At 43.3% G+C, this 23,027-nt stretch overlaps 1 protein-coding gene across 3 annotated transcripts in view; it reads right to left on the minus strand.

Annotated features, from left to right (window-relative positions):
* Positions 1-23,027, minus strand: part of tanc2b (tetratricopeptide repeat, ankyrin repeat and coiled-coil containing 2b) — a 141,959-nt gene that overhangs the window by 100,954 nt on the left and 17,978 nt on the right. For all 3 annotated transcript variants that reach the window (XM_041963436.1, XM_041963437.1, XM_041963435.1), the window contains exon 3: positions 4,611-4,715. In XM_041963436.1, coding sequence (XP_041819370.1) covers positions 4,611-4,677 — 67 coding nt within the window. In that variant the 5' untranslated portion in view covers positions 4,678-4,715. The remainder of the gene's footprint in view (positions 1-4,610; positions 4,716-23,027) is intronic.

Genomic DNA, 23,027 nt, shown 5'->3' on the forward strand with positions numbered 1-23,027 from the left:
AATGTCAGGCAGTTGACTTTGTTTCAAGTCCAGATGCACTGATGGGAGCCGGGAGGAGACGGCAGTCAGAATTTTACCCATAACACCGCAAAAATGAAACAAACGCCTCCACACTCCTCCATTTACAGGCCAGAAAGAAAAGGCAGAATGTAATATTTGAGACCGTGAGGGGACCTTTTCCTTCTCATTCACATTTTGGCTTTCCAGACGGGTGCGATTGTACATGAAACTGCCGCAGGCAACAGTAACAGTGGGCCGCCGCTCTGTCTCAAAGAAAGCCTTACATACACACACACTGGTTGAAGTCTGATCTGTGTCTTAACGAAAAGACTCAGAGCGAATCTGATATCTAAACACTGCTGCTGCCGTAACTGCAAGACATTTGTCCTTTTTGTTTAAACAGCCTGAATCTCAGGGTGTGAGATTACACATGCTCTCCAGTGAACATTCGCTACAGATCTTAAAAGGCGTCTGATTAGTTGCAGAGTGGCTGGAGTGAGAAGAACGGCAGGCTGACTCAACTGTAAATGACAGCATGAGGACAAAACACAATGTAGTTTCCAAAGATAAATAAATGCACATGACTTGCTGTCTGTCTCTGAAATTTGATTTCTCCCCATGGGTTAATGCAGCAATGAAATCGGCAAAAACTGTCCAATCAATGAGCCATCAGTTTGAAGGAGGTAACGATGACAGCTCTTGGTTTGATTGTAAGAAGTCAGTGTGACACAATGTACCTCCCAGCATAAAACACCCTGTTCCCTGAGTGTGTCGCGATCCAGATGAGTACACATCTGCATGGGCACAATCAGAGCAGCTAATCTGTGGTATTCAATTTAAAAAACGCCATTCACCATCTTAGCAACTCGGGGCTCACGCAGCTTCTCCCAGATCAAGGGACAGCTGGCTCATCTGTTGTCTTCAGATTAGCGGGTATATTCCCCTTCAGAGCTCCGGCGTTCCTGCAGCCAGAAGCTCACTTGAAACACGATCAATCAAAGACGGCGATCATCTCATCTCACAATCTCACATTTGAACTACAGACCAATTTCAGCAGCACATGTTTAAGAGTTCTCTCTGAGCCAAGTGCACCTCCAGCGGTAGCAGGAAGGGGGATGTCGCTTTCTCTGAGCTGATAGGTGGGGGTTGCTAGAACCAGTCCTCCAGACGTCAAGAGAAAACATGTCTGTGTAGTTACAGTAAACTGGTTTAAACATATTCTAAAAACCCACTTCTTCAGGATGGCTTTTCTATCATTTAAAGGGCAAGCTCCAAGAGGTGACTGGTTCCTGTATGATTTCTGTGCTCGTATGTGCACCCTGTCTGTCTTTGTGTCCTTGATGTAAAGCACTTTGCAACCTGTGTTAAAAAGGTGCTGCATTCAACCCTGATTCCAAAAAGTTGGGACTCAGAATTCACTGCAATGGAACTGTGCTGACAACAGTTTTACAAAGTCCATGAACTATCATCCTTTATCCAGCCATGTGTTCACAAAGTGGTGAACCTCGCTCCATCCTCGCTTGTGAACGACTGAGCCTTTCCAGGATGCTCCTTTCATACCCAGTCATGATGCTATCACCTGTTACCAATCAACCTGTTTACCTGTGGAATGATCCAAACAGGTGTTTTTGGAGCATTCCACAACTTTTCCAGTCTTTTGTTGCTCCTGTCACAACTTGTTTGAAACGTGTAGCTGCATCAAATTCAGAATAAGCAGATATTTATAAAAACCAATGAATCTGATGAGGTCAAAGGTTAAATATATGTCTGTGCAGTGTTTTCAATTTTGCAGGTGTAAAGAAGAATCAACAAACCATGACAGTCTGTTTTACTTATGTGTTACACAGCATCCCACCTTTTTTTTGGATTTGATGTTGTAAATAAGTTTTACTTGCTTACAGCATGTCTGGGTGTCATCCTCAAGTGTAAATGGAGTCATTAAATAAAGTTTGAAAGTGTCGGCAATATGTGTGTGTGTGCATGTCCTACAAACTTCAGGAAACTGCAGGATGCAGATGTTTCAGTGAAGGAGCCAGATTGTAAGATCAGCACTCCTCTGCTGGGAGGAGTGACAGCGGCAGATATGAAAACAGTGGAGGGTACTCCAGCCATGCTCTACTGCTCGGTCTCCTCTCCACTTCACACATAAATACACAAACGAGCTGAAGGCGGAGAGGAGGTAGGTTCTGTTAGCAGCAGGTTCACTTGGGCCTTGAAGTCTTGCAGAGTTTCTCTTCGAGTTCGAGTAAAATCAAAAGAATTTTTGAGCGGCTTGTGTGAAAACTTGTAATGCAATAGTAATATTTTGCTTATAAAAAGTGCAAATCAGCTGTGAGAAAAATGTGATTTCACATGTAGTTAATGTAATTACATTAAAAAATCCTCTTCAAAAGCTTTAGAGTGGCAGGTTTTATTCAGCAAGGCCAATGCCACCAGTTCATGTGACTACTTGTAATAGTCAGCAGCTGACAGATAACGAGCACTGGAGATGACCTGTGCTCCACGAGGAGGGAAAACGGTTCAAATCAAGAAAGACTGATAACAACCAGGAAGTCAAACGTCAAATGAGGGATTTCTTTTGCGCTCAAGTCTAGAAAAAATGACTTGAATATTTGGAAAAGTACAGCTGTCTTTAACTGGACACCTTCAGGTAGCCACAGAACACTTTAAATCATGATAAGACAACCAGTGAAGTGAGACACGCCACATTTCTACGTGTCCAACAAGTGAATGATTAACATTCTGTGGACGATGTCGTTAAACTGACTGAATCAAGACTCACAAACTACTGCGACAAAGTTTCAAAGACTGATTTTAAAGTAGTGGAGTCGAGGGAAGCGATGGTGACAAACTGAGGGATATTTCAAGCTTTACATAATTAATTCATCTGCACAAATCAAGTTTTTGGCTGGACGAAAGCCCTTAGAAGGCACATTTTCACACCATAATAAAGACCCTATCCTGGGGAGACAGTTAAGAGAGAGGAGGCTGTTACATTGGCCTGGCAATAACCCGAAACTTATTAGATTCAAATAAGAGCGACTGTGCTGTTACAAAATGAACACTCCAAGCTCTCCCGAGTGTTGCTTTTGGCTGGGATTATCTACCACATCAAAGGCCCCGTTCCTCTCTGTGAGAGCTTTATAAGGATTGAGTGACAGTAATGCATGTGCAGGAACAAAAGGTTTCATGTGGCTTCACCGAGGACCTCGGAGTAACATGGTTAAAGCGTTTTAACAGTTATTTCACCTGACTGTCGGGAAAAAACGGGTGCTGGCCTACAGGTTTGTCCTAGATCCACAGAAATGCTTTTGATTAAGCTGTCTGCATTGTGCAGCAGTGAGCGCAGAGAAGTCTGTATGCGGCGTTCACCATATTAAATTCAAGACTTTTTAAGACCCTTTTAATACCACATAAAACAAAATTTACAGCCCCGATTCCAAAACCGTAGGGACGTTGTGTCAAACATAAATAAAACAGGTGACAATATGCTGATCCTTTTTGGCAAAACAGTAAAAAGACAATGTATTTAAAGTTTTATCTCATCAACATCATTGATTTCTGTAAATATATATGCTTGTTCTGAATTTGATGCAGCAACACGTTTCAAACAAAGCAGAAAATGGATGAATGAACCTTTTCACTGAAGGAGGCACAGGTCTATTTTGAGTCGACAGCCTCAGGACTGCCACGACAATCACGCTTACTTCATATGTATACTGGAGAGATGTAATAAGTCTGCCAACAGCCCATAATCAAATATAGATAAATAAAGTATATAACTAATGTTAATACAGCGAGTGAGAAAAAATAACAAATCATGACGGCTTTTTAATACCTTTTAAGGCCTTTTTGAGGCATTTTTCAAGACGACTTTCATGTGCATCAGGCCAAACAACACTAACATGCATGATAAAACCGTGTTTAAATACAACAACCAAAATGTAGGGCTTGACCATGAAACCTTGATCTGTTCAGAGGTTTGAGGCTCACCCAACCTGCAAAAAAGTGGCTTTTACTGTTAAACAGCTGCAGGAACTGTTGAGTTTGCTTTCCAAGTAGTTAACACCGTGCCTTTATTACAGCTCTGATGGCACAGCAAAAGAAACCGCTTAACAGTGAGGTTCAAAATGCAAACCTCCAGCAACAAAACAGCAGCGAAATCAACATTAAGCAGGTGCTACTAAACTACTGAATTGATGAAAAGAGAGCTGGGAACCGTCGCGTTATGGTCATGCTCCTACGAGGGCTAAACAATCAGGTACGGCTCAGAAGTCAACAGCTCTGAATGTATCACGTAAATGAAAATCTCCACAGTACAGCGTGACCAAAGCATGTTTTAAGTGTCGGTGGAAAAAAAAAGGTGTTAGGCTCTCACAACAGGAAGTAAAGCTCTTCAAGCAGCACAACTGATGAGCTGGTTTGGATCTATTTTAAGCAGGAAACGGGTTTTAAGGGGTCTTCAGCAGTCACAGATTACTCTTCAAGAACCAAAATACGTTTCATCATCTGAGCTTCCTAAAATACACCCGCGGATCGAGCGGCCACCTTCTGCGCGCTGACAGGCAGATGCGTCATTGTTTGTGGCTGGCATCAGAAAACGGACTCACCGCTGCTGCGACTCTTGCGGTTGGCCTTCCCTCCCGTCAGCAACATCTTCAAGCTGTTCCGAAACATGACTGCAGCAGATGCCCTGGACCAGACTACAGAAAAACCTGTTGGGGGAAGAAGAGAGAATAAATATTCATGTTTCTGGGAGCACTTGCAGCGTGACCGAACTGTCTGCTGTGAGATCTAACTGACATTGTTAACAATAGATTTCAGGAGTTAAATGCATTATTAGAGATATCAGAGCAACACAACAAAACTAGATTGTCAGGAGAAAAGAAGGGAAAAAAAACCCTCAGAAGAAGTTAATGGGAGTTGGTGTCAGATGAAGCTGAATTTGTGTACAATCTCACCCGTTCACACTGACCGATGGCAGCAAAGCCACAACACGAGACCACCGGGGGCAATTAGGGTTTAGTGTCTTGCTCAAGGACACTTTGACACAGGGACTGGAGGAGCCAGGGAATGAACCATCAACCCTGCAGTTAATGGCTCCACCCACTGAGCCACAGCGGGCCCGTTAATCGTTTTATTTCTGTGTCTTTTTTTCTATGTGTAATTTCTGTGTGTAATTTCTTTGTTGTACAGCACTTTAAGCTGCATTTCTTGTATGAATGGTGCTGTAAAAATAATAAATTATTATTATTATCAGAGATTGCATTGCATAGATGCATACCAATTTAATGGTGACCTGTGGTATGACAATGGAAGGCAATCAACCATGTACATTTTCTTATCTACATTATTGAATTATATAGTGTTATTTTTTAAAAAGGACATAATATTGCACGGCTTACTTTCCCTCAAGAACAAAAACAGACTGCAGGGAATAGTGAGAGTGTGCAGCAAAATTGCAGGCATTCACCTCAATGATCTCGCTGACATGTACAAGCTCAGGACCCTGAATAAGGCCCGCTCCATTCTCACTGACGAGTGTCACCCTTTGGTTGGTGAGTTTGTGCTGCTCCCGTCAGGCCGCAGGTTCATCCTGCCAAGATGCAGGACCAACAGACTTAAATACTCTTTTGTCCCTGCTGCCATAGGTCTTCTGAACAAGTGACTGACTAATGTACTGTCCCATCTATTTTCTCTGTGCAATATGTTGTTGTTTTTTTTTTGTGATTGTTGCCTGTTTTTGTTACTGCTGGCTGTAGAGCAATTTGCCCCACGGGGACAATAAAGACTCCTTGAACTCCTTGAACTCCTATTACATAAAATTACAATAAATTGTTTGTTCACTCTTTTAAGGATCATTGTAACTAATGCAATGATGATGATGATGATACTACTACTACTACTACTACTACTACTACTAATAATAATAATAATAATAATAATAATAATAATAATAATTATAATTATAATATCTGTGTAATTTTCTGAGATGGTTGTCCTGTTGAAATCTTTGTTGCCCCAGTTGCAACCCACTGTTCTTGTTATCAATATTTATTAACTGGGTTACTTATCCATTATTTCGCTCATCAGCACATCCACGTAAACCAAATTCATAAATAAATTCTTGCTGGCTATGTGCATACTGACATAAAGCTATGATATGGAGGGGTGTCAAAAAATCCATGTGTGTGGTTGTTAATATTGTGCTGTATCACAAATCATGCAGCACAAGTTAAAAACATTGACACAATTTTTTTTTGTATATTTGTATGTTTGTGGTGAATAAACACAGGCTAACAGTTGTGCAAATGATGTGAGACATTTGCTTCACCTTTACAAGGTCAAGGCCACATCCAGTCTTTACTGTGACTAAAGACAGTCGACAGAAAACCCCATAAACCGCAAGACCGTCTTCATTTCTTCATCGCAGCTTGTTTTATCCCACTGATTCCTCCCCGCCCTGCGACCCCCCTCCTTAAAGCCACACGTATCTCTGCTGTGAGGAGTAAAAAGCGTGGCAGCAGATGTTCTCCATTAGGTGGGAGTGACTCAGCAAAGCCCCCCAGACGAGCTCCAGCTGAGGAGTCGGCTTTGGACCCAAACAATTAAAAAGAACCTCAAAGAAGAGGACATGGAAAAGCTCTCAAAAAGCCCTCCTCCCTCTACCCCCCCCCCCCAAACCGTGCTTAACCAATGTTTTTTACAATCCCCACCTGACCTTGAGAGGGGTCTAAAAGGCTTCTAGGATCATAACACTATCGTAATACACTGCGAGGGACTGGGGGGGAAATGGCGATGACAATGAGGAAACACATGATATCATAGTCAGGTGGGATGAAACCGAGCCATAAAACATCCTTCTTTGGCTTTGCTGAGTTGTTTTATTTTATCTTTCAGAGCGTCTTAGCGAGACTCTTAAGCCACTCTTCGTGATACAAAACCAAACGGACTGACGGCGTCTCCAGACAAGCAGGGGCAGGCCGAGGCAGCCGAGTGCAATGCAGGTGCAGACGATCCTAAACTGTGACGAGGCTGAACCTTTGAACTCCTCAGCCTCAGACGACTTTTTTTTTTTTTAAAAACATGCTTGATTTCATCAGGCTGTGTCTGGCAGGCCTCATGTAGAATTAAGTCGTCTACAGAAGGTCTCAACATGACAGAAAACGGAGTGCAGTCCCGGCAGCTGCCAATTTGGAGTTTAGCTCAAGTGCGGAGGAAACGAGAGAGAGCTGAAAGAGAAGTCGATCTGAACGACAGCAAATAGACCAGGGGGAAATTGAGGGGAGCTACTGTAGCTGCAGAAACGAGACCCAGCCTCAAATCACTTCAGATGCTTTTTGGAGGTGCCTCCAGCTGTGCTTGTTATTTGTTCTGAAAGAAGGTGAGTGGTGACACTCTGACGCTCTTTTTTTCCCCCAAACGCGGGAGAATTTTCTTGTTCAAAATGTTGATTTGAAGGGAGGAAGCGGAGAGAATCGGGCGTTGAGTGACTACTTTGTGTGTAGTTCATGTGAACACCTTTCCAAGACCTGGTCATTGTGTTAGACTTGAAGTCTAAAGTACAAAATACAATGAATTGGCTATTTTAGGACAACTCAGAGTGAAACATGCTGTACAAGAAGGTACATGCAGTATTACTACTGCTATTAATATGATATGTACATTTTGCGTCCAATGTCACCTTTTAACAATAAATATCTCTCTGGTCTCTGACAGACCTGCCAGAGAAGCAAAAATAATCAGTGGCAGTGAGAGAAGATGTCTGATATAGAGCATTAGAGCTGAACCATGATCCATCAGGAGCTGCAATTTTTTTTACAAAGCTAAGACATGTCACATTTAAACCAGTGTTCCCCGGCCTACAAATCATTGTCCAGACGTCAGGGAACATGCTTGTTTGGCGCAGACCCCAGCAAAACTCATATTATCATTTATATCTTGCTTTCAGTGGAAAAGAAAAATGACCATTCCTACTAAAATCATGACTCATAGCGCAATCTCAAAATAATCGCAACCTGATTTTAGCCTTATTGTGCATCTGACTTTTGACAGCGGACGCCATTCCTCTCCCGATCAATCAGTAAATGTTCCCATCACGACAAATGTGAATGAGAGAGCATTTTTAGTGTTTTATCTCTTGACGAGGCCTCAGATTTACCAGTTCAGTTTGTATCACAAAACACTTCATCTGCTCTGACTTAGAGGGATCACTGACGATTAATACGAATATTTTTGACCCCATTTGCCAAGCAGTGCAGTGTCACCCAGCCATTGTGACAGGTTCCCCTAAATAAAAAATGAGCCCTGATGTGAATCAGCGGGTCCACGAGGAAAGGCTGACATTTTTCTCTGTAACGTTTGGCCCAGATCCTGATGCAACAATTCTCTGGTGTAGTAAAGAGAGCCTTAGCAATATCTGAAACTGTCTATTATAAACGTGTTATCAGCACCTGATATGATTGTCTTGGCAACTGAGCTGAGGCAGTGAGTTAAATGATGCTACAGGCAAATAAAAGACATGACAATTCTCTTATTTCTCAATGTAACATGGTCTTTAATAATCAAAGAACGAAGCAGAATCATGGCCGCTGGTCTCGTCTTTACAAAGCTTTGCTGATGAATTATCGTCCTGCAAGCGCTAACGTTTAATTCCAACTGTGTTCCCAAAAGTCAGCTTCGGCCGGCGCCCGTACCATGTGACCAATTCTTTCCAATGTGGAGTCCCCTGTGTGAGATTGATCCCAATGCCAAGACGTCATCCATCTCACTCCCTGGTTGCTATACTGAGGATTTCATCAGGCATGTGTCTTATATTACAGTCATGTAGATCATGTTAAAACTCTTGCAGCTTTGAGTCCACCTTTGGTGTATTTGTTTATTTGATTTAAGCACCACCCTCAGGCCCTAAGTTCCCCTTCATTTTATGATTTGCAAATCCAAGTTACCTGTGATCGATCCGTGCAATAAACAACTTCATTTTACCAAATTCATCAGGTTTTATGTCCCTTCCCTTTCCACGAGAGAGCTGGGTCATAACATGCCTCTTCTTTTATGCATCACCTCTGCAATTGTCTTGACTGTAAATGTACCTGTGCAATAACAAGCTCTTGGCTACACGGTCAGCTTCAGCTGGGTTAACTGGCACCCCTCAGCTGTGGGAAAGAACCAGTTAAACCACAGCAATGATTACAGCTGCTTCATGATACAGTCACACAAGTGATCCCTACACCTACCAGAGGGATAGATGAAAAGCATTAGTCACATCAAAAGCAGCAGTTCAAGGTGGCTGAGCAGTGACACATGAATGGCTGCATCGTGACGTGGGCTGACTGGAATAGTCCAGATTTTTTACAAGCCAAGCTTCCAACCGAATTGCTTCAACACTATTTTTTAATTTGGTACCACAGTTCAATACCTCAGGATTAAATCTCATCAGCATCACTGGGCAAGTAGGCATGCAGCAAGCTTGCACCAAGATCTAATAATACTTGTGATTGGCCATCTAACAATACTGTAGAGGTATGCAGAGGTATACCACTACGTCAAGCCCAGAGTTGGGGGCTTGAGTGTGTGTGGTTGTATTTTGAGAGGCTTGACTAGAGTGTGCGTCACTTAACATCCAAAAGGAGATCAAAAGTGTGGCCCCGCTTTATCAGGCTCAATACCAATGCCGCCTGCGTGATGCAATACATGCATGGAATAAAGTCAAGAACAGAAAGTTGCTCCATGTTCGACTGCGAGAAGAAATCAAAATCTCCAACGCCCGATTCCCCCTCATCCAAGATTACTGTGGACAGCACTTGAGGACGAACATAAAAATTCAACCAACTTGTATTCATGTAAACAACCACGTACAAGTTATATCATGTGGTGTAATCTCATTTTTTGTATTCAGGAACTAGTATCAAAGCACAGGTATGGAAAATGTTTTGAAGCATACCTACTCCAGTAATGAGGAGAGGCTTTATCATGTAGAACCATGCAAACCCTTCTCTCTGCCTGAAATCCATTCATTGGTATGAATTATCTGCCTTCCCATGACAAGACGTAGACAGAGGTAAGAGAGTGTAAGGTGGCAGCGGGTCATAGCTATTGGCATGCACGCTCATCTCCAGAGATACAGGCGAGGCTGTGCAGGGGCATCCAAGCAAGTATCCGTGCAACTCACTGCAACTTCACCTCGGCATAAAATATGAGCAGGGAGCAGCTTATTATGTCTGGTCTGGTTAGCCTGGAGGCCAGACGGCGTTTTGTGGTTATAATACTAAATCAAAATCTTAAAAAGCCATGACTCAGTGAGCATATCTTGAAGCTACAGCTCTGCATAGTGGAGCTGAAAGGGCTGGGGAAGAAATACAGAGGACTTCACAGTCTGGCCTGATAAATCTGCTTCCATATGTATAGCAGTGAGCTAACCAGGCAAAGCTACAGCAGTTTGCTAACTGCCAGAGCAGAAAATAGGGAGAGATGTTGCTGTCCGTTGCTAGAAGAGGCAATCAATGTATGAAATCTAAGAGGACAGGATACTGAGTAGGCAAGCAAGCACACACACATAGAGACTCGCAGGTCGCCATAGAGAGACAGCCACGCACACAGAAATGTACCCGTATACAAAGCTGAAGCAATGTTTCATCTGAGGGTGTAAGCATGCACATCGCTCATTCCCACTCTCTCTGACCCTGTGTTCCGGCCTTTGTGAAGGGAAGCCAAGAAGCAGCATGCTCTCACAGATAATGTGCGTAAGCGGATGCAGCCCATCTCAGGCTCTTCCACAGCGCGGGCATAATGCTCCTCCAGCGCGTTAAAAACCACTTAAAGGCACATTCGCCGGGCCCGCACGACGAGCCGCTTTCATCTGGTCACACGAAGCAGCACACTTGTTTGTTCTGGTGAAAAATGAAACACAGCTTGGTTCATTCGTAAGCCAGGCTCATGAAGGCTGAATTAACAGTCCCCAAAATAGGTCTCAAATATGCCTTTTGAACTGGAGGGATACCTGTGTGAAAGGCTTTAAACTTGCATTTAAATTGCATTACCAGCCTCAGTCATTAAAGTATGTAGGTTTAGCTATAAAGCTTGCCTGAAGAATTGCTTCGTCACGGCATAATGTTCAGAATATTAGAGGATTAGCTTAGGTCTCTTCATACTTCAACCCTCCTGTAAAATGAATTAAATTTTTAATCACTAAGCCCCATCTAAATTTTTAAACATAAAAGAAATGAAGCCGGCAGCAGGTGCAGACGTCCCCCTCTGAGTCTAAGCCTGGACTGAGAACCGCTGTGGCCCTCCATTAATTACAGAGCTTATTTACAATCAATACAGTATCCTTTAATGGGGCCAGCCATGGCAAAGACCAGCGTTGCAGGGCATCCAATAGGATTTTTCTCATGTTCCTCCTGGCCCCCAAATTAAAACCGCACAGACACAATCATAGAATTAGAGAGGACACGCGTGTCCCGTGGGAGTGCTCTTACTGTGATTACCTTTAATGCAGGAGTTACATCAGCTGAAGAGCAGACAGGTTTTAAATTAAGATGGACGAAAATTGTGCTTCTTGAAAAAGGGCGACTCTTCAGTGCCCAATGCTAAAATTTAATTTTTCATCGAGGTGAATGACTGGGGACATTTCAAGGTAGATCTAATTTCGCCAAACAGATGTAATAAGAATCTGTCTTAAAGTGGGCAATTAGACGTTACCCGTGTAAGAAATACAGCTAAATATTGCTGTTACAAGAGTGAGAATCCCTTAGCAGCAGTGAAGCATCAACAGTTTGAGAATGAAAAATGGACTTTGCCTTCAGGGAAACACGTTTCTTGGAGCAATTACAGTCGAATTGGGCGGTCTGACTGGGAAACATGAAAGTCAGAGCATAATCAAATAAAAACGGTCACAGAGAAAGCGTTATTTCAGAATATTTATCTTGAAACATCAGTATAATTGAAGCTGAGTCATCCACAATCCATTGATCTCCTCCACTTATTTCTATACAGCATCTTGCTTTTAAGGTTTTCAGGGAGAACGCCAGAGGGGAGCAGAGCAGCAGATGGACCTGTTCATTAAAAACAAAATCCTGCTGCAGAGGTGCATCTCTGAACACAGAGATCATTCTCACTCAAAAGGCAAAAACACGACTCAGGCTGGGGGGTTTGTTCAGTCGGAGCCTCCTCCCTCATTTTGCCAGCAGTAGACACCCTGCAGCATCAGACGGGGATAAATCACATGCCCATCTCCAGTCTGAGGATGGTCGGGGCAGCACAGTTCCATAAATCACTCTGATATCAATAAGGGGAAGTGTCAGGCCCCGGATCGCAAGGTGAGAGTTGCACAGGGCGGTGCAGAAACCACTTTAGGATGCTGGTAACAAAGTTTCACTCCTGGCCTGCCGTAGATTATTTATTAATCTAGATTAATGCCCCTGCACTCATTGCTTTGCAGGGGAAGGCGGTGATGTCTGTATCCTGATGCAACATATAAGGGTATGATCAGTCACAGATGAGACAGTTCTGGATCCCAGGGTGGCTAATATTGCCGCCTAAAAGCCCCTCATCTTTTTATTAATAGTTCGACATGGAACATGTGCTTCAAACCACACTTCAGAATATTGTCATGCCAAAGTGTACGAGTTTCATTTTTCCAAGAATGAGAACACTTCATCGAAAACAGTCTAATAGCGAAGATCAAAACGAAATAAAACAAATGTGTACTGTCAGAGGCATACATCAGAGTTGTATTACATTCAAAGGGATGGGTCCTTGCAACCATTGACTGCATATAAAGATGGCCGACACGTTTCCACTTACTCCCACAGTAATGACGTCAAAAAATCCCGGATATGGTTGCTGCTGATCTTGTGCTAGTCAATCAGGACCTCACACTCCCTACAGCATCAAATACAAATTAAAACCAAACTCGTCACAAAAATGAACACCTGAACTAAACAATAAGATGACAGAAATCATCTTTGGGGAAAATTTATTTGACGTGTTCTTTAATTTTTTTTAGTTTGGCCCATCCGCTAATATAGATGGGGCGGGGTATACTGCAGTCAGCCACCAGGGGGCGATTGAGATGTTTTGACTTGGGGCGCTGTCATGTCGTCCATGCTTATATAAAGTCAGTGGTTGCGTCTGTGATCAAAACACCATGCCAGACTCTGAAAATGAACTGATTTAAGCACAGTGATTCAATATTATTTATGGAAATGCAACTTGGGAATTGTAGTTGACTTTTCTATTAATGTTTTTATGCACACAGTGTCAAAACACAGAGTTTTGACTTGGTTCAACCAGGAGAGTTTCATGTCCATCCAACTCCCAGTCACCTGACGTTGTTTACGCAGAAAATGAATGGGACTTTTACTTATGGACTCCTGCAGTAACTCGATAGCGGTGAATCTGCTCAGACTAAATGTACCGTCACAAACTGAAAACCAGTAACTCGTCTACTCTCCATTGACACACGAGCTGTAATCTAGACCTAATGTCAGCACACCGTCTGCGACCTCAAGCCTTGAGAGTTGAGTGCTGAAGAGCAAAGGCATTTGGCAAAGGTTTCATGTTCCCAAAGTGACATGTTCACGCTCAGTATCTCCATCTCTTTGCTGTAAGCTGGGCTAATACTGCTCACCTGACCTTTCAAAGTAATGTTACAGAAGCAGGGCCAACAAGTTGAGGGTCTAAGCTGGTATGTCCTCTTTGATAGTTAAAGTCCACACTGCTTAGGCAAAGTTAGACTTAATTGTTTCTTCTCCAACAAACCGACACGGCCCACATTCTGTATATGCAAGTGAATTATTATGTGCTTTGGTTGTGTCATCTCTCTGTGGGGCAACAGAAGTCCTCTTACACAGGCCAACTGGCACAGTTTCATTACCAAATCTATGCCCAGTCTAAACCAGCTTGGACCTCTTTCACCCTCTCGTTCAAAGGAAGCAACTGAAATTGTATGTCAACCTTTATCAGCGTCAAAGAGAGCCAAATGAAGGGGGACATAATTCACTGCCTTTTATTTTCCCCTGTTTGTTTTAGTGGACGACTGGGCAAGACCAAATAATGGGATGAAATACTGTGAGCCATGTAGGCAGGTGTAGAAAATTCCCCTCACCAGGCCAGGGAGGGAAATAAATCATCTAAATGCACAAAACCCATTTAGTCTCTCGGAGCTGCATGATCACAGTTTTTTAAAGTTCAGTTGCATGTCTTCTTTGGTAATCTCTCCATTGGCAGACAGTGCGGAAGCAGGCATTTGTCAGTGATTAATGAAAAAGCGTTTTTCCCTGCAGACATCAAAATGAGAACGGCAACCGAGCTCTGATTTTAATATGTTGTGAATGTGCTACTTTAATGCTCCCTCGCTCTTGCTGGGTTGCTGCTGCGAACAATAGCACGAGACTGTGCGGATGAGCGGCGGCGAGTGTGCAGCGCAAACCTCTGCGAGCCTCGCCACACAGCAGGTAGACAGAGAGAGAGATGCTGGAGGAGGAATGAGCTGCTGAGCGTAGTCCTAATTGTTGTATTTTGGGACAATTCAACTCATACAGCATTACCCTCAATAAATCTTACCAGGTTAACACATGAGGGAGTACTCTTAAAAGTTTACCATTTTAACAGCAAATAAAGCTCGTTGATGATGCGAAAGGTCAAACACAAAGAGACGGATGGTTAAATGAGACAGTTTGATTAATCCCACCGACTGCTGCTTCCAGCCCTCCCTCCACTCCCCTTCCTCATCCTGCCTCTTCATTCAGAGACCTCACTGCTACACCTGCTGGCCATTTGGAAGCGCTGCTGCACCATCCGCACTGACATACTGAGCAGGGGTGCCAGGAGTTACATTAATGAAATCATAAATCTAAACCTAATCCAAATAATAGCCTTTCATCTTTGTTGCTGACATATGACACCGACCTGCCCATCATCTAGCCTGCAGAATACACAGGAAATCTTGTTTTGCATAAATACGCTCAGAGGCTGCCATTTGTATGCCTCTGGTGCCCTGATCCTGTTCAAACAAATAGACCAGAGCTTCGGGAGGAAGAATGGCTCGATGTTTGACAGGCAGCTTAAAGGGGCAAATAGAGTCATGACATGGGGAGGGAAGGTCATTCTGCAGAAGGCCACTAACGGCAGGTAATCAACGCTGGCACATTTGCATGGAGATGGAGACATTTAAAATCAGCCTTCGTCTCCGGTCTGGGCAGGCACTGAAATTAAATTTTTAGAATTAAATAAGCTGAGGTCCTGTAGCAACTACTTGTCTCCTTCACTTCACAAGAATCATCTTGTGTTCTGCAAGCAGCATTTGATAGCTGCAGTCTTTTCTCACTGTAACCACATTCCAGGTTACAGGGTGAATAAATGATTATCTCTATAAAGTTAGGTTCTATGCAAAAGGGGATCTAAAATTGAACTACTATGCCTGTGTAAAAAAAAGTATTCACTCCTGACATTTTGTTATATTGTTTTACAACAGTGTAATGAGGCTTAATTTGACACTGATTAACACTGAAGGTCGATCTACAGGGGGAACGGGTGGTGCAGCAGCAAAATTCACGGCCACTACTGCAGAGAACCTGGACTTGATTTGTGGTGGCTGTGCCTCTCTTGCGCTTTATTGGACGACACAAATAATTGGCCATATTCATCAGTGGGAAGCCAGCATGGGATTGCATCCTTCACACTGCAGAAGTGACTCCTACAGGTTGGTCAGGGTGGCTGCACAGTGACTGATGGGACCTGGGAGGGAAAGTATGACGCTGCCACATGTTACGCAGTCCTGCTGCAGCTCCTAACTGGCAGGTGAAGAGAGGTGACTGGTGACTAATCTGATGTAGCACCAAGGCTGGATTACCAGCAGGGCGAAGCAGGCATCCAGCCCCGACTGTTAGAAGTTCAGGGGGCCCTGAAGCTCCAGTCCGACTGTACCAACTGGTTTATCCTAATTAAGATGAAACTTTGCACAATTACTCAAACACAATCTCAGGAACTTGAGCTGCATCCTATTTTATAACCTAATCAGGCCTAAAAATCCAGTTTTAAGACCTTCATTATTTCAGTTTTGTGCTATTTAATCAAATTTTGGATTTTGACGTTCCAAATTTGGATAAAAAAGGAGAAAAAGAATCTCTTTGTTTGAATTAAGTACACTAAACATTTTGTTGATCAGCGTCAAAAATCCTAATTGCAACCAGTGTGATTCAGTGTTTAAAAGACAAAACAGAAAGTCAGAGAGGTGTGAATCACTTTTCTAATAACCCCTCTAAAAAAAAAAATGGCAGCGATAACTTCTCATAACATCCTCACACATCTCGTCCTGGCACAGCTGTCACATGGATCCACTGCCAGCCTGAAGCAGGTTTCACACCGCACTGTAGCTGCGTCTCCATCAGTCTGCACTGTCAGTTCTGTCTGCCTGACACTAGCCCTCACAAGATACCCAGATGGGATGATTTGGCCACTTCAAGGGAAGCCCTAAACAACCAACTAGCACAGGCTTCTCCACTTGCTCTAATTTCACGTTGATGTGTGTATTCCAGTAAAACTCATTTTCTGTAAATGCTTGACCACACGCCACTTAGCCAGAGGCCTGTTGAGGGCTTGTAGTAACTTTGTATCTCTAAGCAGCAGAGCCAGATGGAGTGCTGGACTTTCTTGCCCGGGGCTATTGTGCATCAAGTGCAGCTGAGTGGTTGATAGGCTTAGCATGGCTTCTAAGTCGAGTAAAACCACTACTGGGTTGGTTTCCTTCATAAACTTGATTCAGAGTTGCAAAAGTCTTCATCTAAAATGAGCTTAAAGTTCCTCTCCTGGCATTGATTAACCCTATAAAAAATTACATATTCAGAAGTTCTGTCCATGAAAAAATCCCTTCATGCCTTAAAACGGCTTAGATGTAACTCTGCATGCTTTCCTTCATGTATGCACCAGTCTATGAATATGCAAACAGTCTCCACCTCTATTTCCGCCCACCCCTCTGCAGCTCGCCTGCACGCAAACGGCGCTTTCTGCAGAAAGCCCCGAGGGAAACCGTCTCCCACGTGCCGTATGCACTCTAACTACCTAACCTTATCTTGCTAGCACTACACTAGCAGCTTATGAGGACAACCTTTATCATGACGTGCTTTCTTCCTGAACGACCCCAAAGTCATTTGAAGTTTTCTGTGAGAATTATCTTAATGAATATAGCCATGCACAATACAGACATGTAGCTACACCCGGCTTCTCCTCTGCTCCCCCTCATTTCACCGTAACCTCACCCTGCAAGTTGATAAGATTGGGTCCTTGGGTAAGTGATGTGAGACGCCCTGGATGTCTCAATCCGTGTTTCTGAGACTGTCAACGCCACACTGCAGTTTAAGGTGGAAATGCTCAGCTGTGGCACTGACTGCTTATTTCACAGTGTAAAACCTTCCTCTTTAAACCAACTTAAAAGGGCACTGGAGCAGAGACACTGCAGCTCTATGGGATAATATCTCAGCCTCCGCACAGACATTTGCAAATGAAATGCATTGCAGACAAGTCGATGCTTCAGCCATCACTGCACAGCTCAGCTGCTTCAACATGCATTGCTGCTTGTCGGCAGAAAATAGAAGTGCGTCGTATTTCTTCTTCTGTCGCGCTGCAGCAATGTAACTAGCCAATCAGTGACAGCTGAGTGCTTCAGCTTGCCGTTTGCAGCAGCTTTCAACAACAAATGCACATAAGGTAACAGTTAGATAATACGGTTAGCAAAGGTTAGCAAAGAATTTCAGGTGCCTGCTGCTGGTCACTGGGGCACACATTGAGGAAAAGGCTGCAGGTACATTTCTGTGGCAGGATTCCTACAGGTACTGTGCTGTCACATTTATATCTAGCCTCTTAATCGAGGTATTACATTTTCCACTGATTACTGTGAAAACAACAAAAACAGAAATAGCTGTCTCTGTCTGTCAGTTAGGTAAAGGTGAAAGAAACTTGACGATGAGGGTCAAATTTCCTCTCAAAGAGGTTATGCTTTCTATTTATGACATCTACAGACAGTGCAGGTGACGTCAGGAAAACCCACAAGGAGTCCATGTACCCAAAGGTACTGGGCAGAGAGTCATCAGACATTCAGAAGGTGGGTATGGTTTCAAAACCACAGGACAAGAACAGAACAGATCAATAAGGTACTGCATCCAAACAGGTGGAGAGAAGAGATGGAGTTTACGTCAAAAGGGTAGCCATAATGACATTTGGTGCCAACAAAACGAGTTTCTGCGCTTATCTCTGCCTGCCCACTCATAAATAAGAGAGAAAAACAGTTCCAATTGTCAAATGTGATTGTTGAAAATTGCCTCGGTTTTGTTTGGTCTTTGGGAATAAGTCTGAATTACACGGCAGGGCATAAACACGGTTTCATGAAGCAGACATACATTGACTGAGATAAGAGATTAATCTGTTTCTAAATGAATTAAGCATAGTTTTACTTGTGTATCACCACGCATGCCGCCATCATGTTCACATTCACTCTGTGAAGAACGTCATTGTCCACTGTGAATTAGCAGCACCTCTCTAATTTCCTTTCATCTCATCCACAGACAGCTTCTATGGGAGATGTGCATGCCTTGAGACTCCAAATGACTGAAGATAACAGTGGAAAAGAGGCGTTGACAGGTTCCAGGAATCTACTGTATTACTGCTTTTCATGTGGCCAGTCTTGCTTGGGGGAAGCAAAAAAGGATTTAGGTCTGCAACTCACTTTAGCTTCGTCATTACAAACACGATGTGTGCCTTAAATTCCTGTTTCTGATGTGTGTCTCAAGCTTTACAAATGCACGTTTCTTTTTTTATCCAGACTCTATTAATTCCAGGGCCAGCGATACAATACCACAAAGAAAAGAACACATTAGTGTGCCTCACAAGGGCATTGATACCTTCAGGGTTGCTATTTGTGGCTATGAATCTGGATCTGAGAAGACAGTATAAAGGATAGAGGGGAGCGTGGGCGGGAGAGAAAACATCTTAAATTACTTGCTCTTCCAGTTCAGCCCACCACCAGATTGCTGTCAGGCTGGACTGGCGTTTGATTGAAAGCGCAGACGAGACCACGGGAAAACCGAGACCCAATTAGCGTGTTAGCTGGCCGCTGACCTCTGATGGCTATTTGATGACCACCAATAAAAGTCTCTTAGATTTCCAGCCACCATCACGCCATGTGTCAATCACGTGGCTCAGACACAGAGTGATGGAGCTGCAGCTTGCTCCCACGCTCACATAGTACCACGAGCGTGGCTTATGAGAAATTTGGAAAGAAAGCATGGCGATAGCCTGAGGATGACATTAAGTCTCTCATACAGATGCTGGCAATCATCCATGCTGATTTCACTTCAGCAGCAATGCATTTCAGTCGCTTCTAATTGAAAGATACTTATCATAAGTCATTTCATTAAATGACTTTGATTGTTTTCATGTCACATTGCAATTATGTCTTTTGTTATTACGAGTAATCCAAAGTGTTGGGTTGATGAGGCTGTGCTGAGAAAGTTAATGAGCTATACATGAAAGAAAGGGCATCTTCATTCTGTCTAGTCCCTATTAATTTCACTTAAACAAGGCAGTGTACTCTTAACGGGATTACTCCATCCTCTCCTGGGTGATAACATCTGCAATCACTATGCATCTCCACGAGGGCACATGTCTGCACATGTGTGTGTGTACGTTGGTGAACACGTGTGTCCACACACTCATGATGAAGACATGTCAACCTGCCAATCAAATAGAAGACGATTAAGTGGCAAATACAGGCTAGTTCTCTGCCTTGTTCAGTAAAAGAAGCCATCAGCCGGGGGTGAGGAGAAATTATGTACATGCAAACACGCAGGACCACCTCCAGTCCTTCGCCTCCGCTGAAGGTCACGAGCCGACAGATGAGTCTGCCTTTCGTCAGGCCGTATGCCACACACATTAGCAGGCTGAGCCAGGCCTTGCCAACATCAGCAAAAGAAAAAGGCTAAGTGCTACTGCCCTCTTGAGATAGTGTGTGTAAGGCCGACACATTCCATCTACACTGAGTGTAAATAGTGCAAAAACAGTGAGACCGTGGGGAGGGATTGTGGAGATAGGACAGAATTAGAAACGAGAAATAACCAAAATGCCTCTGCTGGGTCAAACTGCTGGTGCACACGCATGCATATTTAATGAATTAAAGTAAAGATTTTAGGCCATGCAGTTGCCAGTGGAGTTCATACTGTAGGTCACTTGCAGGTGATATAAAATTATGATCACCATCTGTTTTGGCTACAATGATCAACAGGAGCCTAAATCCATAATCAGGAATACATTTCATATCAATGCACACTGACTTTGAAAACAAACTCATGTCATTTACATTTCCCTGTTCACAGACGACCAGTGATGTCTTTGAAACTGCTCTAGGCTGCCCAGCAGAGACCCCCTTCATAATGAACCCCTGCCAGGCGCTTCATCCGCGAAATAATTGGCAGCGGCCACCACATGTATGTCTGCCGTGTGTGTGGGTGGCTTCAGAAGTTGTGTGCGGTGATACGTCACAGAAGTCTGGATGTTTCTTATGTCTCAAATCAAATCAATGGCGGCCCACTAAACCCAGTCAGTCCATTTTATTACCATCATCATCGTGTTCAGGTGATCATAAGTTTTATTATTTATCCTAAATGTCCTCAGAAATTCCCACTTGGACAGAGGGGGCTGACCTGTCAATCTACACCTTGTGAACTTGACGAGAGTTAAAATGATGAGTCGAAGAATCAATTTGTCGAGCCACAGAAAATTAATCAGCGAATATTTAGATAATCGATTAAAATATTATCTTGTTTCAGCTTCTCAATGTTGAAGATTTGTTGCTTTTCTTTGTCCAGTTAATATAATAGTTTACTAATTATCTTTGTGACTTCATATGTCACAGTGGGTTGTAACTGGTATTTTGACTTTTTTCCAACATTTTCCAGCCAAAACAATTAATCGAGAAAACAATTCGCAGATCAATAAATAACAGAAATAAGACTTAGCTGCAGCACTAAACCTGGCTGACAGGGACCACCCACAAATTCACTGTGGCTTTACAAAACAATCTGCTCTCCTACGAAGCACGCTTGCTGACAACTCTTTTTGTTTTTTAATGTATTAGATTTTGGGGGAGGGGAGGCAGCTGTTAGCTGGGCCCAGCTGTCAATGAATGCTGGCAGAGATGAGAGGGGAGGAGCTGATTTTGAACAAACCTGTGCATACATGGTCCCAAAGGAGCATCGCTTTAAAGAATTCCCTCAAAGCCCAGATGATGGCTGGATGTCTCTGTTTACCTCTGCGTCTGCTGCACGTTTGGAATCCCATGCACACATTAATTATGCTAAATGCTGTGATGGAGAAGAAGACACCATGGCTGACTTGGCAGAATGAGGCACAACATGAAATGTCTTAATAGTTTGCAACTGACTGTCGATAATTATGAACCATTTTCTTGAGATTTGGGGCTTGTGTATTTACATACACAAGCTGTTGGGGTCTTGTTGCATTACATCAAACACAATATAACAAACTGCAGAGGATGAACTGAGGAGGACTGAGGCCAGGGATTGAACAGATTATGATTTATGGGCTAAAACTGCAGTCCTGAACTTAATTTGACAGGGTTTTGAGAGAAGCGGTGGAAAAAAAGAATGTCCCAATTTTGACAAAACGAAAATTAATTCACAACAATTTTGCTGGGCCGTATCTTCTACCCCGACAATTATTATGCATGAAGTGAAAGGAGAGAAAAATGTGAAGGAAACTGTGGTACAGCTCAGTCTCGACTACAATGCAGATTTGCTTTTCATGCAGTTACACACAGTGTTATTTCTCAAACCATACATTAGCACAGCCTGATTTCTGTGCCCTTCATTTCCTGTGTTGGAGCCCGGCTAGTGCATTGCGGACTTTGCAAGCCATTACAGAGACCACTGGAAGTCATTATGCTTAATGACATGGCTTTAAGATGGACAATTGCAGTCTACTCTTGAACTGGAGGCTTTTAGTTGTACTAGCCTGGATCCTTCTGAAAAATGACTTATACTGAAAATATTCTGTGTCATTGGAGCATTAGCAAAAGTTATTCATTCACTAACAGGGTAGCCTTCTGCCCATCACAGCTTTTATCGTTTGCATTGTGACAGAAAAAATATATATATATGCACAACTCTGCTAAAAAGACAAACACAGAAATCCTCATATTAAATATGACAAATGGCATGAGAAACCTCCTGAAGCCCTTTCATGAACAACTTCCTATAATTCCTCCTGAAGGAGTGATTCTCTGCTCAAAGGCAATGCAGCTGCCTCCCATCTCAAGCCGCTGAGTCCAGAGCTACCCAATATGTCCAGCTTCAAAGCCATCAGCCACTATGTCTTAATGAGCTGCACGACAATTAGAATAGCTTGTAGCTGTAAGCGTGCAAGCCACGTTTGAGATGTTAAAGACAACACAGTGGGTCGAAAGCATGAGCTTGCCACTTCTCTTTCACCTGCTAACAAGGTGCTACGCATGCCATTTGCTCTGGATCCCACCCCTCTGCATTCAGGGTGGCGTAACTGGATCAGTCACAAGAACACAATCCCTCACTGGCTTCCCACTTCACCCCAGACCGTGTCAGCTGGAATGCATGACTAAGGCGGCCCTACCAGGAACTGAGGCCACGTCTCCGAGTGTGAGAGTTTGGCCCATGTGTCACAAATTTACCAAGCTCAGAGTGCTTCACATTAGACAAGACGGAGCTACCTGCACAGCATTCCTGAGTCTTTATCGTCACAACAAACAGGCCATTTATGATCTACGTCTGTGGCTTCTGTATTATGCTGAAGACAAATGTGCATCCTACCTGCATCACGTTCCTTGTGCATTCCAGCTGCTTGGAAAAATAAACACTTGTTTCATCGGCTCTAAATCTTCAGCAGATATGTGGCTACAAGTCCCAACAGAGCTCGAAAAGAAACTACCTGCCTACCAGCATGCAAGGATGACTAAAAAAACTAAAGCAACACGATGAAGCCAG

This window comes from Chelmon rostratus, chromosome 21 (genome assembly GCF_017976325.1).
Source record: "Chelmon rostratus isolate fCheRos1 chromosome 21, fCheRos1.pri, whole genome shotgun sequence".
Classification (NCBI taxonomy): domain Eukaryota; kingdom Metazoa; phylum Chordata; class Actinopteri; order Chaetodontiformes; family Chaetodontidae; genus Chelmon; species Chelmon rostratus.